We start from the raw sequence: 15,046 nt of genomic DNA, 5'->3' as shown, positions 1-15,046 counted from the left end.
TTGTGTAGTTGAATAAACCCAGACTTTTGTTAGATGTGTATTTTTGTGATGACGGTCAGTGTGCCTTCTGTTCACGTCAGTATTTTGAACTCTGTGTTGATGTTTGTGTTTTTAACGTTTTAATATTCAGTTTCTCGTCGCTCAGTTTAACGTTAAACATTCTGAGAAGTTTTTTGTCTGTGGAATTTAACGTCCGTCATAATTTCACAAAGTTTCCCCGTTTGTTGTTTGAGGCTCAGCAGCATTTTCAGATTTAATGTTCTAGTTGAAATTTCAAGATTTTTATTTCTTGTTTCTTGTAATTTCATTTTATTTTGAAAACTAGAAAAATCCAGTTTTGTCGAGAGCTTCTGAAAACGTCTTTAAATCTCTAAAATGCACCGGGTCATTAATATTATTAATATTAATAGTGAGAAGCATCTGTTCTTCAGTCGAGGAGCTGGAACCAGAAAATAGTTGACATATCGACAAACTGATCATTTGATTTTTTAATTAATTAATGTCCATGGAGAAAGTCTCCAGCAAATATTCTTATGATCGATGAAAAATACTGAAAGTTTCCTTCTTTTGTGTTTGAGACATTTGAGTTTTGTTTCATTGAATAAATGAAGTGAAATCAAGATGAAGTCAGTGTCATTATCGTTAAAATAAGTTTGTCATTAAAACATATTTCATATTTTCACTCCATGTTATTTTTATCTTTGAGGAAACAAAACAAACTAATTCACTGAAACTCAAACGTTTATTTCCCTGCGAAAATATTTAAATTGTGTTTTTAAATCCAGTAGAAAAAATGTTTTATGGATTTGTCACATTTGATCAGATCAATAAAGACACGGCTGTGATCTATGGAAGCTCAACTCTGCCAACTGATGAAACAAAGATCACCTTATAGTTCAAATAAAAAACTCAAAATAATCGTGCTAACAAATGTGAAATACCGAGATATTGTATACAAATATTTCTTGTTTTGAGGAACTATTAAAATAATGAGTTACTCAAAAAAATCCAAAGGATAATAAATTATCAAAACAGTTCTCGTTATTTTGTGTCAGGGTTTGTAAAAATAAAATAAAAGTTTTTACCTTATTAAATGAGAACAAATAATCAGAAAGTATCAAAACAGTGTTTTTATTTAGAGAAACATTAAGGAAATAATCAGAAACTTTCAAAATGAGAAACCTCAGCAAAACGATTTCTCATTCTATTGACTCAGGATCTGTTGTTTCACATCAGCTGATATGAGGACATTTGTGTTTATGTTCAGAATTTATTTTACATCAAGTTGCATTGAACTCATATCACAGCTGCACTGTCGTTACAAAATTACACTTGAATAATCGGAGCGTTACCATGGACACAAACACCCCTTCATCATCGGCGGCTCTCTGTGATTGGACCCGTGCTGGTGACATCACAGAGTGGGCGTGCTCGTCATGTGGTCGGGCTGAGGGCGTCGTAGAGTCGATGGATCGCGACCTCCACCATCTCCCTGAGCGACTCGTCCTCTGTGCAGGCTACGGACTGAGGTCAGAGGTCAGAGGTCAGCACCTTGCTCTCAGTTTGGAGTTTTAGATCAAACGTACAAAATAAAATTCAGAAAAAAACATGTGTACAGTTTAATTTGTTCGAAACTTACAATACAGAAAAAATGTACACATGAATCGCTATCAGTTATAAATAAATACATTTAAAGGTAAAAAAACTGAAAATCAAACAGGATTAGAATACAAAACAAATTTATCTCATTAATTAAGAAATCACAGCCAACTGTTATTTTTTAAATATTACTTTTCAGGAATTTCCTGGTATATTAATATATCTGAGCTTTTGAATAATGTCAGTTTCAATCTTCCATACCGACATGAACGCAACATTTTAATCGACCTGGTGTGTAATGAAGATCTCAGCCTCTAGGGGCGCAAGCTTCAGTGAGAGGAAGTGATGAACTCACCCGGGTCTCGGGGTCGATGATCGCCGTGACGCCGTCCACCGTCACGCTCAGGTTCCGACCGTCTTTGCAATTCACGCAGTCGTCTCCGAACATGTCGCTGGAACACAGACACACACACAGAGACACACACACACACACAGAGAGACACACACATTGTGAAAATCAGTATCTCGTCTTATATATATTATAAAGTTATTTGTAACTCGAAATGAGTTTCTTCTGCAGCTTTGTCAGAAATATCCATTTATGAAAAAACGTTTCCTGTCGTTTTAAATGAACCGTTTGTTAGAAGAGATGCTTCATTAAAATCTCTAACTCCACCCGACTGGCGCGCCCCACAGGGTAAAACAAGCGGCAGTACTCACTGCAGCATGAGCTCCAGTCGCTCGACGAACACGTCCACGTGGAACGTTTCCCTCCGACCTTCAGGAACTGAAACAAACAAACCGTTAGCCTCCTTTCTCCTTGTCACCATGGCAACAAACACATGAGCAGGACGCAACGTTCACTGACATTTCTGGGCGTTGGGGTTGGACTGGACCTCCAGGATCACCGTGGTGACGGCGTCAGCATACATGTCGTTGAGCGGGTTGGCGATCCACTGAGACGGGAACAGAGTCACGTTAAACTCCTCAACTCAAAACTTGGATCAATTAAGTGTTTATGTCGAGGACAGTAGGGGAATATCGTTAGCTCGATATCAACAGAATTTTAAAGCGTAATAAACATTTCACTAGAGACGACAAAAACTGAAATAAATCCTGTTTCATGTGTTAAACGTTCACACTAATGTTCGTGTAGTAGAATTCAGATCAGATGGAGGCTGCTGCCATAAAAGATCTCTCTAGAAATACTGTAAAATAATACTAAGTGGACATGGTGGCTCTGTGTGTCTGTGTGTGTCTGTGTGTGTGTGTGTGTGTGTGTCTGTCTGTGTGTTTGTCTGTGTCTGTGTGTGTGTCTGTGTGTGTGTGTGTGTCTGTGTGAGACCTCCAGTGTCACCATCCCGGCCTCATGAACCAGAGTGATGCTCTTGAAGATGCGGACGGTGATCTTCTCGGCTCCCTCCACCTGCTCCACGTCTCCTGAGGTTGAACCACACAGAGGTTAGACCGGGACCACCAGCAGCTGAGGTCACATGTGATGATGTCACATGTGATGATGTCACTGACCTGCGAGGCTGCGCAGCTGGCTGACGAGCAGCGAGATGGGTCCGGTGTAGGGGACGGCCTGAGTCTGAGTCACCGTGCTCATGCACAGATCTGTGTAGTCTGCAGGAAACCAACCAATCACAGTTCAGCTCCTTCACAGGGAAGCGCTTCAGGTGTAATAATCAAAACTTTCCACGTGAGGTTAAGTTCGGGAATTTTGAAAAAAAAACAAAAACTACGCAAATTAAACGCTGAGCATTAAAAACATCATTCAAAACTCTATTTTAAAGATGTATGGAACGTTGAGTTTCAACCCTTCACTGGTCATTCTTCCATCACATGCACAGATAACTCCCAGCATGCTTCACTCTACAGCAGGGCTATTGAGGCCTGCTGTAGAGTGCAGGACTAGTCAGGTAAGTTTCCATGATATTACTGGGAAATATATTAGCATGCTGATTGAGGATTGTTCATCTGTTCATCTAGACTATTTCCATTCATTTATCCATCAATTGTAAAATATGTTTACAGACGATTCCAATTGTTTGTCTAACTATTTATATCTCTGGCATTGCATTAGTGTTTTTTACAAACTTTGTTCTCATCTTATTCTACAGAACAATGCCACGTGCACTCTCTCATGTGTGGAGACATTTCACCCCATCCAATGTAGAAGGAAAGGCTGTGTACATTTGCAAATACTGTGCAAAGACCTATGTTAAGAATGACACAACGATGCAGAAGCATATAGTCAAGTGCCCAAAGTTTCCTCAGGGCTCAAATCAACCTACGACACAACAAAATGTTTATATTTATGTCTGTATATGACAAGGTCAATACAGTTAGTATAAATTACCCACAACATTTCCACTTTATTCCAGTTAATTCCCGTATATTCCTGTTAATTCCCATGGAAAGTTTCCAACTTTGAATATTCCTGGAATTTTGCAACCCTAGTCTGAACAGATGAGGCAGACGTTCTCTTCCTGATTGGTTCTCATCAGTCACATGACTGGACGAGCAGCGGTGAACACACAGCCTTGCTAACTGTCAGGTTAAGGTCATGTGACGTGGGAACACGAGCAGCTACACACAGACACACACAGACACACACAGACACACACAGACACACACAGAAGCACTCACTTGAGAGGTCGGAGGGCGTCAGGATGTGGTAGTTGAAGTGTCTTTTGACAAGGATCCCAGAGACCCTCTGCCCCTGAGCGCACTTCCTGTCTGCCAGAGAGCCCATCACCTGCAGCAAAGCATGCTGGGAGTTAGCAGCTGGAGGACACACACACACACACACACAGGAACAGGTACACAAGGGTTCAGGATTCAACCTTTGCCAGTTTCTCTCCTCTGAAGTTCAGCGTGACGGCCTCGGTGTTCCTCGGGTTGTGGACCTCGATGTGAACCTCATCGTTGTCTTCGTACTCGCGGATCAGCGCCGCCTTCAGACGAGCCATCTCGTTCTGCTCGCCGTGCACCAGGATCTGGAGACAGAAGACGCACTCCGTTACCCCGGTAACACTGCGGGAGACTGTTTTAAAAAGTCACAATGTTGCACGTGCTTTAAGAAGCGTGCGCTGGGGTCATGTGATCACCACGTGCGGAGGTTTGAGCGCTCGGATGAACTCGCTGGTCTGCTGGTAGTCGGTGTGAGCGGAGAAGGAGATGTAGTCCACGGACATCTTCAGAGGAAGCTTCTGACCCGACATGGTGGCGATCTCATCGGGCTCCGTCATGATGTGCTGCAACACAACACCAACACACACAGTTAGATACACAAACACACACAGTTAGATACACAAACACACACAGTTAGATACACAAACACACACAGTTAGATACACCAACACACACAGTTAGATACACAAACACACACAGTTAGATACACAAACACACACAGTTAGATACACAAACACACACAGTTAGATACACAAACACACACAGTTAGATACACACACAGTTATGAGTTATGGCCAGAGACATGTGACCTTTGGCTCTATAACTTCAGAGTGTTTCTAACTGATCTCAGTTCAGCTTCACTCTCCAGCTGCAGCTGCTTGAGACTCAGTCAGTTCTTCACTCAGGAGATGGAGATGGGGGGGACCCACTCAGCGGGAGGGGGGGGGGGTCCCACTCACCGGGGGGGACGGGGACCCACTCACGGGGGGGGGACGGGGGACGGGGACCCACTCACGGGGGGGGGGGGGGACCCACTCAGCAGAGTCCCAGAGAACCGACGCTCAGGGAGAGAAGGAGGAAACCTTCTCTTCTTCTCACTCACACGTCAGACTCAAGCTGATGCTTTCAGGTGAAGACGTTTAGATTGATTTATAAAACCTCGTGTGTTGGAGGCGGAGCAACCACCGACCTTAGCGAGCGTTCCCTCCACGCAGTATCCAGCGATGATGACTCCGTTCCTCTTGTCAGTGCACCAGCTCTCAAACAGCTCTCTGGACAGGCCGCTCTGCATCATACCAGGAGACGCCATCACCACACTGGGGCCGATGTCATCGAAGTGGTCCATGCTCTGAAACGCCGACAGACGGCGAGACGTGAGACACGAGAACACGGGTCTGTGGGCTCAGCGCCAGGACGGCGAGCGGCAGACTCACCTTCAGGTTGCTGATGTGTCTGAAGACGAAGGGGTTGTTGATGTTGATGGCCTTCCGGATCTTGTCGTTCATGGCGTTGATGTAGGTCTGGTACACGGCCATGCACTTCCTGGCCAGGGAGGAGGCGTAGTAGATGGGGATGTCGTGGAGCTCCGGGTGGTTCTGCCAGTACTCGTCTGGCTCGGCAGGAGCACCACGGGGTTTCAGAAAGAAAGATGTTTATTTGGACGAACTCAGATGTTTCAGACTCTCAGTTCTGTGGCACATTCAGTCTCATGAGGGGAACTTCTGCCCTCTAGTGGCCAAAACTGAGTTAACACAGCATCAAGTCAACTCATGAAGCTGCGACTCGTCCTGGAAACGTCAGATTAACGAGCCGCTGGGCGACAGGTTGAACTTACTCCTTTAATAAGACTTTTTATTTTAACCGTAACGCACGTACGAGCTGTTGCCTTCTACCGTTAATCAACCAGAGAAGAAGAAGAGGCGTGGTCTCACCCAGAATGAGCAGCAGCTCCTGAGCTCGTCCCAGAGCGAAGACCGGGATCAGACAGCGGCCCTCCCGGTTCACGATGTCGTGGATGGTGTTACAGAAACGAGCCTCTCGCTCCTCACGCTTCTCGTGGATGTGAGTCCCATAGGTCGACTCCTGAGAGAGAGACACACACACACACACACACACACACACACACAAACACACACACACAATGATGCACATGTCGCTTTTCTACCTGCTGTGTTTAAACCTGATTGTGCGGCTTGGCTCACCGTGATGAGGATGTCTGGTTTGACGCTCGGGATCTCTGCTGCCATCAGGTGTCGGTCCTCCTGACGGGAGAAGTCTCCTGTGTACAACAACTACACACACACACACACACACACACACACACACACACACACACACACACACACACACACACACACACACACACACACACACACACACACACACACACACACACACACACACACACACACACACACACACACACACACACACACACAAACACACACACAGACACAGTTAAAGCTTCACATGTGAGAAGCAGAAATGAGGTCATGTTGGAGTTGTGTAACTTCCTCAGACGACCAGCGCACGTCACCTTGACGCCGGCGATCTCGATCATGAACATGGCGGCTCCGAGGACGTGTCCGGCGTGGTAACACCAGAACTTGATGCCGGCCACTTCCTTCACCTCGTGGAAGTTGATGGTCTCGATCTTCTCCATGCTCTCCTCCAGGTCCGTCTCCGTGTAGAGCATGTCGTCGGCCGAGATGTTACTGCAGCACGGAGTTCAGTTAGAAGGGAGATCAGAGCGGGGGTGGAACCGAGGGGCCAGTTGCATTGTGTGTGTGTGTGTGTGTGTGTGTGTGTGTGTGTGTGTGTGATTACCATGGCAACCAACCTCCTACCTGACTTTGACGTAGTCCGACAGCAGCCAGCGGTAGATGGCCTTGGTGGCGTGAGTCATGAAGGTCCGTCCTTTGAAGCTGGTCTTCTGCAGGAACCAGGGCAGGGCGCCGCAGTGGTCCAGGTGGAAGCTGGAGAAACAGGAAGTGGATGTGACCGGAAGGAACCAGATCAGGTCTGTGGGGGGGGGATCAGACCTGGGGGGGGACTCACTGGCTGATGAGCAGCAGGTCGATCTCAGCCGGATCGATCAGGTCGATGTACGGGAGAGCGTCCATCCCCTCCAGGCCCGGATGGATCCCACAGTCCAACTGCAGCAGAACACACACACACACAGACACACACACACAGACACACACACACAGACACACACACACACACACACACACACACACACACAGACACACAGTCACACACACAGACAGACACACACACACACACACAGACACACACAGACACACACGTTAACACTCTCAGACCGCCGTGCACACTAACCTGCCGATGACGTGAGAACAACGTTACCATGGTGACGTGAGAACAACGTTACCATGGTGACGTGAGAACAACGTTACCATGATCTTTCGTCCCTTGAACTCCACGATGATGCAGGACCGTCCCACTTCCTGTCCTGCTCCTCTGTACACACACACACACACACACACACACACACACACACACACACACACACACACACACACACACACACACACACACACACACACACACACACACACACACACACACACACACACACACACACACACACACAGTTCACATTACGTTTTCAAAATACAACTGAACTTTTAATTTATTGATCCCAAACTGGGAACTTCCTGTAATAACAGCAACGCATCAATCAATGTGTATATATATGAAGATGAACTCTGATGAAGATGAAGATGAACTCTTATGAAGATGAAGATGAACTCCGACTCTGATGAAGATGAACTCTGATGAAGATGAACTCAGACTCTGATGAAGATGAACTCAGATGAAGATGAACTCTGATGAAGATGAACTCTGATAAAGATGAACTCTGATGAAGATGAACTCTGATGAAGATGAACTCTGATGAAGATGAAGATGAACTCAGACTCTGATGAAGATGAACTCTGATGAAGATGAACTCAGATGAAGATGAACTCTGATGAAGATGAACTCTGATGAAGATGAACTCTGATGAAGATGAAGATGAACTCAGACTCTGATGAAGATGAACTCTTATGAAGATGAAGATGAACTCTTATGAAGATGAAGATGAACTCAGACTCTGATGAAGATGAACTCACACTCTGATGAAGATGAACTCTTATGAAGATGAACTCAGACTCTGATGAAGATGAACTCAGATGAAGATGAACTCAGACTCTGATGAAGATGAACTCTGATGAAGATGAACTCAGACTCTGATGAAGATGAACTCTTATGAAGATGAACTCTGATGAAGATGAAGATGAACTCTTATGAAGATGAACCCTGATGAAGATGAACTCTGATGAAGATGAAGATGAACTCTGATGAAGATGAAGATGAACTCAGACTCTGATGAAGATGAACTCTTATGAAGATGAAGATGAACTCAGACTCTGATGAAGATGAACTCTGATGAAGATGAACTCTGATGAAGATGAACTTTGATGAAGATGAAGATGAACTTACAGCGGGCGAATGAGCAGTTGATCGCTTTCCTCCGCAGGAACGTTGACGTCACTTTTACGTTTCGCCGCCATGTTTTCAACAACGACGACAAATAATCAAATAAACCGGTCAGTGTTCCGCTAATACTCCGCTAATACTCCGCTGATACTCCGCTAATACTCCGCTGATACTCCGCTGATACTCCGTCAGTACTCCACAGCTTCACTCGCTGCGAAACACTGAGCACTTCCGGTCCGTGCTCTTAATCTGCCCGTGTACTCACAGCACTGAAAACTCGGGTTCCTCTCTGCACTGAGGCGAAATAAGTTCCTGCTTCCGGAAAATAAATAAATAAAACACTTAAATTTGTATAAACACTAAATTTCCTATATAAATCTTTACAGTCGTCGTTACTAATTTTCTTTATTATCATCGGGTCCTGTGAAAGGCGCTATAGAAATGCAAGATATTATTATTATTGATAATAAAATCGTTTTTCCCCCACATCACACGTCTCTTCATGAAATCACATTTAAATTCACATTTTTATTTGGATCAACTCTTAAATATCAATCTGCTTGTTTTCATCAAGATCCAAAAATTATTTTCAGAGAAATCTGTGACAATGTTAAAGAAGAAGAAATCTGTGAATCCTGGATCTTCTCCCCGGAGAAAAGAGGAGATGCATGAGAACAAGAGAAAGATGAAGAAACCGAGAGAATCAGAAGAGTCGGTTTCCAGGTCAAAGAAAAGATTCTTTTTACAGGAGCAACAGAAAACAAAAGAAACCATTTGGAAAGTTTTTATTGACATGGTTTAAAAAGAGGATGAATAAAATCAATTATAAAGCTAATACAGAGTTTCTCTAGTAGTCATGGAAACAGGAGGGATCAGGATCCAGTGTTAATGGGAAACACAATCTAAATGTATTATATCAACAACACAACCAAAAAGACTTAATATGAGGAGTGTTGGTCCTCGTACCTGCACCCACACAGCAGCAAGAGGGGAACACACACACACACACACAGAGACATAAACACACACAGACAGACAGAGACAGACAGAGACACATGGACACACACACAAACACAAACAGACAGAGAGACACACACACAAAGAGACATACACACAAACAAAAACACAAACACAGACAGACACACACACATACACACACGCACGCACACAGGCTGTCAAAGAAGAGGTCGTCACATAGGAAATGTTTTCTGCCAAAAGTAAGTGGACATCTCCACATGAGAGTGATGTGTTGTTAAGTTATGATTATCCATCTCCTCTGTCCACATACCTTTGGCCAGTGTAGATTTTTAAAAGGTTGATGTTTTCTTTCTACTGAGATAAATAAAGACACATCTTCACTTCCTCAATGAGTCTGTGCATTGAGGTTCCACACATGCTCTGACCAATCATGAGTAAGCTTATGATGACACTGCAGCCAGCCACCAGGGGGCGATCAATCTTTATTTACCATCTATGGAATAAATACTTGTATGAGTTTAACACAGGATTTTTCCGCAGCATATTTTGAAACATTTTTCCACAGAATTCTTTCAGACAGATTCTTCAGAACTTTTAGAGAATTAAAAAAAAAGTTCTGTGAGCTGTAAAAAAAAAACACGCACAACAAAGCGTAGGTCCATCATGGTGCTTTGAATGTGCGAGAGAAGTTTGAACTCCGGGCGTTGATTCAGATTCTTTGGTCTGGAGCTTCCTCTTCCATCAGAGGGTTTGTCTTCAACAGGAAGTGACCTCACTCTGCGATGAAGTGGACGAAGGTGACAGGAAACGCTCCCCGTCGGGTCGGCTCTCCTTCAACGTGACCGATCTGAAACACACAGATTCTCCAGAGGTCAAACACACATCCAACATCACACAAACACACTGTGAAACTCACACAAACACACAGTGAACATCACACAAACACACAGTGAACATCACACAAACACACAGTGAACATCACACAAACACACTGTGAACATCACACAAACACACAGTGAACATCACACAAACACACATCGAACATCACACAAACACACAGTGAACATCACACAAACACACAGTGAACATCACACAAACACACAGTGAACATCACACAAACACACATCGAACATCACACAAACACACAGTGAACATCACACAAACACACAGTGAACATCACACAAACACACAGTGAACATCACACAAACACACATCGAACATCACACAAACACACATCGAACATCACACAAACACACATCGAACATCACACAAACACACTGTGAACATCACACAAACACACAGTGAACATCACACACACACACATCGAACATCACACAAACACACAGTGAACATCACACAAACACACATCGAACATCACACAAACACACAGTGAACATCACACAAACACACAGTGAACATCACACAAACACACATCGAACATCACACAAACACACAGTGAACATCACACAAACACACAGTGAACATCACACAAACACACAGTGAACATCACACAAACACACAGTGAACATCACACAAACACACATCGAACATCACACAAACACACATCGAACATCACACAAACACACATCGAACATCACACAAACACACAGTGAACATCACACAAACACACATCGAACATCACACAAACACACATCGAACATCACACAAACACACATCGAACATCACACAAACACACATCGAACATCACGCACACACACATCGAACATCACACAAACACACAGTGAACATCACACAAACACACAGTGAACATCACACAAACACACAGTGAACATCACACAAACACACATCGAACATCACACAAACACACAGTGAACATCACACAAACACACATCGAACATCACACAAACACACATCGAACATCACACAAACACACATCGAACATCACACAAACACACAGTGAACATCACACAAACACACATCGAACATCACACAAACACACATCGAACATCACACAAACACACACACACACAGACAGACAGACAGACAGACAGACAGACAGACAGACAGACAGACAGACAGACAGACAGACAGACAGACAGACAGACAGACAGACACACACACACACACACACACACACACACACAGACAGACAGACACACACACACACACACACACACACACAGACAGACAGACAGACAGACAGACAGACAGACAGACAGACAGACAGACAGACAGACAGACACACACACACACACACACACACACACACACACACACAGACACACACACACACACACACACACAGACAGACACACACACACACACACACACACAGACAGACACACACACACACACACACAGAGACACACACACAGACACACACACAGAGAACATCTCACACACACACACAGACACACACAGTGAACATCACACACACAGTGAACATCACACACAGTGAACATCACACACACACAGTGAACATCACACACACACACAGTGAACATCACACACACACAGTGAACATCACACAAACACACAGTGAACATCACACACACACACACACACAGACACACACACACACACACAGACACACACACACAGAGAACATCACACACACACACAGAGAACATCACACACACACACACAGACACACACAGTGAACATCACACACAGTGAACATCACACACACACACACACACAGTGAACATCACACACACACACAGACACACACACACAGACACACACACACAGACACACACACAGACACACACAGTGAACATCACACACACAGTGAACATCACACACAGTGAACATCACACACACACAGTGAACATCACACACACACACAGACACACACACAGACACACACACAGAGAACATCACACACACACACACAGACACACACACACAGACACACACACAGACACACACACAGACACAGACACACACACAGACACACACACACACAGTGAACATCACACACACACACACAGACACACACACACAGACACACACACAGACACACACAGTGAGACTCACCAGCCACTCGCTGTCCTCCTCCCCCTCCACCACGATCACCTCCCCCTCTCCGAACGTCAGCTCGTCCGGGTTATCAGCTGAACAGTTGTAGATGGCCTTCACTCTCTGAAGCTTCTGCTTCTACACAACAGACATACACACAGACACACATACACACAGACACACACACATAGACACACACACACACACACACACACACACAATATTAGATAATATGTCATTAAAGTGCTGTGAATGAAACAGAGATCCTGGTCTATGAGTCCAGGATCTCTGTCCAGCTGAACTGAACCTGACGTCAGGGTCAGGGGTCGTAACCTTTACCCTCTCAAGAGCCACACTCTGAGGACACACTCTGTCTCTGAGGACACACACTGACTCTGAGGACACACTCTGACTCTGAGGACACACACTGGCTCTGAGGACACACTCTGAGGACACACTCTGACTCTGAGGACACACACTGTCTCTGAGGACACACACTGGACTTACGGAGAAGGCGGTTCTGGGTTGAGGTGTTGGAGGAGCCGGACTCTGAGGAGATCTGGACTGAGAACCTTCAGGGAGACAAAACCGACGTAAGCTAATGTGTTTCTGTGTGTGTGTGTGTGTTTCTGTGTGCGTGTGTGTGTGTGTGTGTGTGTGTGTGTGTACACGTGTGCGTGTGTGTGTACCTGGTCTGTCCACAGATGGGGTCCTGGCAGGTGGTCTTTGTGGAGGCTTTCTCACTGATCTGAAATCAGTTAAATACAGTGTTGGGCAAGTTACTGAAAATTAGTACTTAGTTACAGTTTCAAGTTACTTCTTTTAAACGTAATTGAATCAATGTACATCAATGAATGTATATCAAAAGTCATTAGTTGGAAAGTTACTTTTAAGTTACTTTTATGTCTGTATAAAAACACAGTTTTTAGTTTTTCAAAATAAAACGGTGTTTTATTTTGAAAAATTACCAGATCCTCTCCGTTATGACTCATGCTTTACGTATGTCAAGACGCTTGTCTTGGTCACTTTTTTGCTGAACACAAACCAACACGTTATTTGTCGGACCCATTTGTCAACAGGTGAATCCAGCAGGTCTGATTACGAAGAAGATCGGCTGCTGGAGATCGAAGTGACGGCGGCGTTAAAAGTATGTTCGAGGAAACGTCTCTGGCGGTGTCCTGGATTAAAGTCACGGCAGATTACCCTGAGATCGCCACAACAGCACTAACAACTCTGTTGCCATTTCCGACATCATATCTGTTGTGACATCGGTGGAATTATTTTTAACTAACGAATTAATTTTTTATTTTAAATAACAAAACAACCTCTCCAAAGCGCACAGAAGTGCAGCGTGTGCGTAATGGAGCTTTGGGATCCGTTCGTCTCCGTCTTGCTGGTAACTTACCACGCAACAATTAATTTGAGGCCGCGTATTAACAATTCGTTAATTTCGTTAAATAAATAAAAAATCTGTCGATGTCTCCAGAGGCCGTAGCAGAGGGACTCCGTGGTGAGGCTAGCCGAACCTCAACGGCCGGTCCGTGAAAATATAGTCTGACATCCAACCGTCTTCTTGTCTGCAAGTGTTCATTTTTCACAAAAGAGAGTAACGCGAGTAACAAACTCATTTAAATTTCAGTAGTTGTAACTGTGTTAATTGATTAAAAAAATACTTCATTACATGCTTGTTACCGCTAAAAGTAGTGGAATTAACGTGTTACTTTGTAGCGCGTTAAGGCTCCATTATGCTACTCCGTTTTGACGGACACGGACAGAGAGGACCGACCTAAGGTGGTACCAGAGCATAACCTGCTGTCACGACTTTAATTCCACTTCTATCATGACACTGTTTCTATAATACCGTCAGGTTAGAAGCTAACACTGGGTAGTAGTTAGTGTCGGGAGTCCCTGCTGACTGTGTGTGGAAGCTGGGGGGGGAGCTAGCTGCGGGGGAAGCTAGCTAGCTCCGTGTAGCTTCAAGCAACACAGTTCGGAAACCAGACCTTGGAACCGCTGCGCTAAGAAACGATGACATCAGCATTGTGACCTGCTGGGTGTCACTTTATTTTATTTAGTTGCCATGGTAGCTACACTGTGTGTGAGGGAAGTGGGGGGGAGGTAAATAAACAGCGTGGACTTCTTCTGATTACTCGTAGGTAAGCTTCTCCAAGCTTGTCTTCTGTTGCGCCACCTACTGTTCTGGCGGTGAATTGTTTTCAGCACGGAGAACTATAAATGATAAAGTGTCCGTCCGTAGCGGATTCGCAGCATGTTGACCAACAGAACTCTG

General features: G+C 44.6%; 2 protein-coding genes across 4 annotated transcripts in view; both read right to left on the bottom strand.

Moving 5' to 3' along the window:
- Positions 1 to 1,115: 1,115 nt before the first annotated feature.
- Positions 1,116 to 9,023, bottom strand: cpsf3 (cleavage and polyadenylation specific factor 3). The gene is made up of 18 exons (XM_061091111.1): positions 8,800 to 9,023; positions 7,713 to 7,776; positions 7,354 to 7,451; positions 7,143 to 7,271; positions 6,833 to 7,010; positions 6,498 to 6,587; positions 6,228 to 6,378; positions 5,730 to 5,905; positions 5,486 to 5,644; positions 4,713 to 4,859; positions 4,449 to 4,601; positions 4,252 to 4,360; positions 3,127 to 3,225; positions 2,945 to 3,039; positions 2,468 to 2,555; positions 2,320 to 2,386; positions 1,955 to 2,051; positions 1,116 to 1,524 (listed from the first exon to the last, which is right to left on the bottom strand). Exons 1-18 carry the CDS (start codon positions 8,868 to 8,870, stop codon positions 1,435 to 1,437), a joined length of 2,061 nt encoding a protein of 686 aa, XP_060947094.1. The 5' UTR covers positions 8,871 to 9,023; the 3' UTR covers positions 1,116 to 1,434.
- A 542-nt stretch (positions 9,024 to 9,565) lies between these two features.
- Positions 9,566 to 15,046, bottom strand: part of asap2b (ArfGAP with SH3 domain, ankyrin repeat and PH domain 2b) — a 31,562-nt gene continuing 26,081 nt past the window's right edge. For 2 of the 3 annotated variants that reach the window (XM_061091048.1, XM_061091049.1), the window contains exons 25-28: positions 13,446 to 13,504; positions 13,264 to 13,328; positions 12,775 to 12,894; positions 9,566 to 10,621 (exon numbers count right to left, since the gene is read on the bottom strand). In XM_061091048.1, the coding sequence (XP_060947031.1) occupies positions 10,547 to 10,621; positions 12,775 to 12,894; positions 13,264 to 13,328; positions 13,446 to 13,504 (319 nt within the window). In that variant the 3' untranslated portion in view covers positions 9,566 to 10,546. The remainder of the gene's footprint in view (positions 10,622 to 12,774; positions 12,895 to 13,263; positions 13,329 to 13,445; positions 13,505 to 15,046) is intronic. The other variant, XM_061091050.1, reaches the window with a different exon arrangement.

The sequence above is a fragment of the Limanda limanda genome, chromosome 18, assembly GCF_963576545.1.
Source record: "Limanda limanda chromosome 18, fLimLim1.1, whole genome shotgun sequence".
NCBI classification, from domain to species: Eukaryota; Metazoa; Chordata; class Actinopteri; order Pleuronectiformes; family Pleuronectidae; genus Limanda; species Limanda limanda.
The sequence above is the reverse complement of the archived record's forward strand: the minus strand, read 5'-3'. Positions and strand labels throughout refer to the sequence as shown.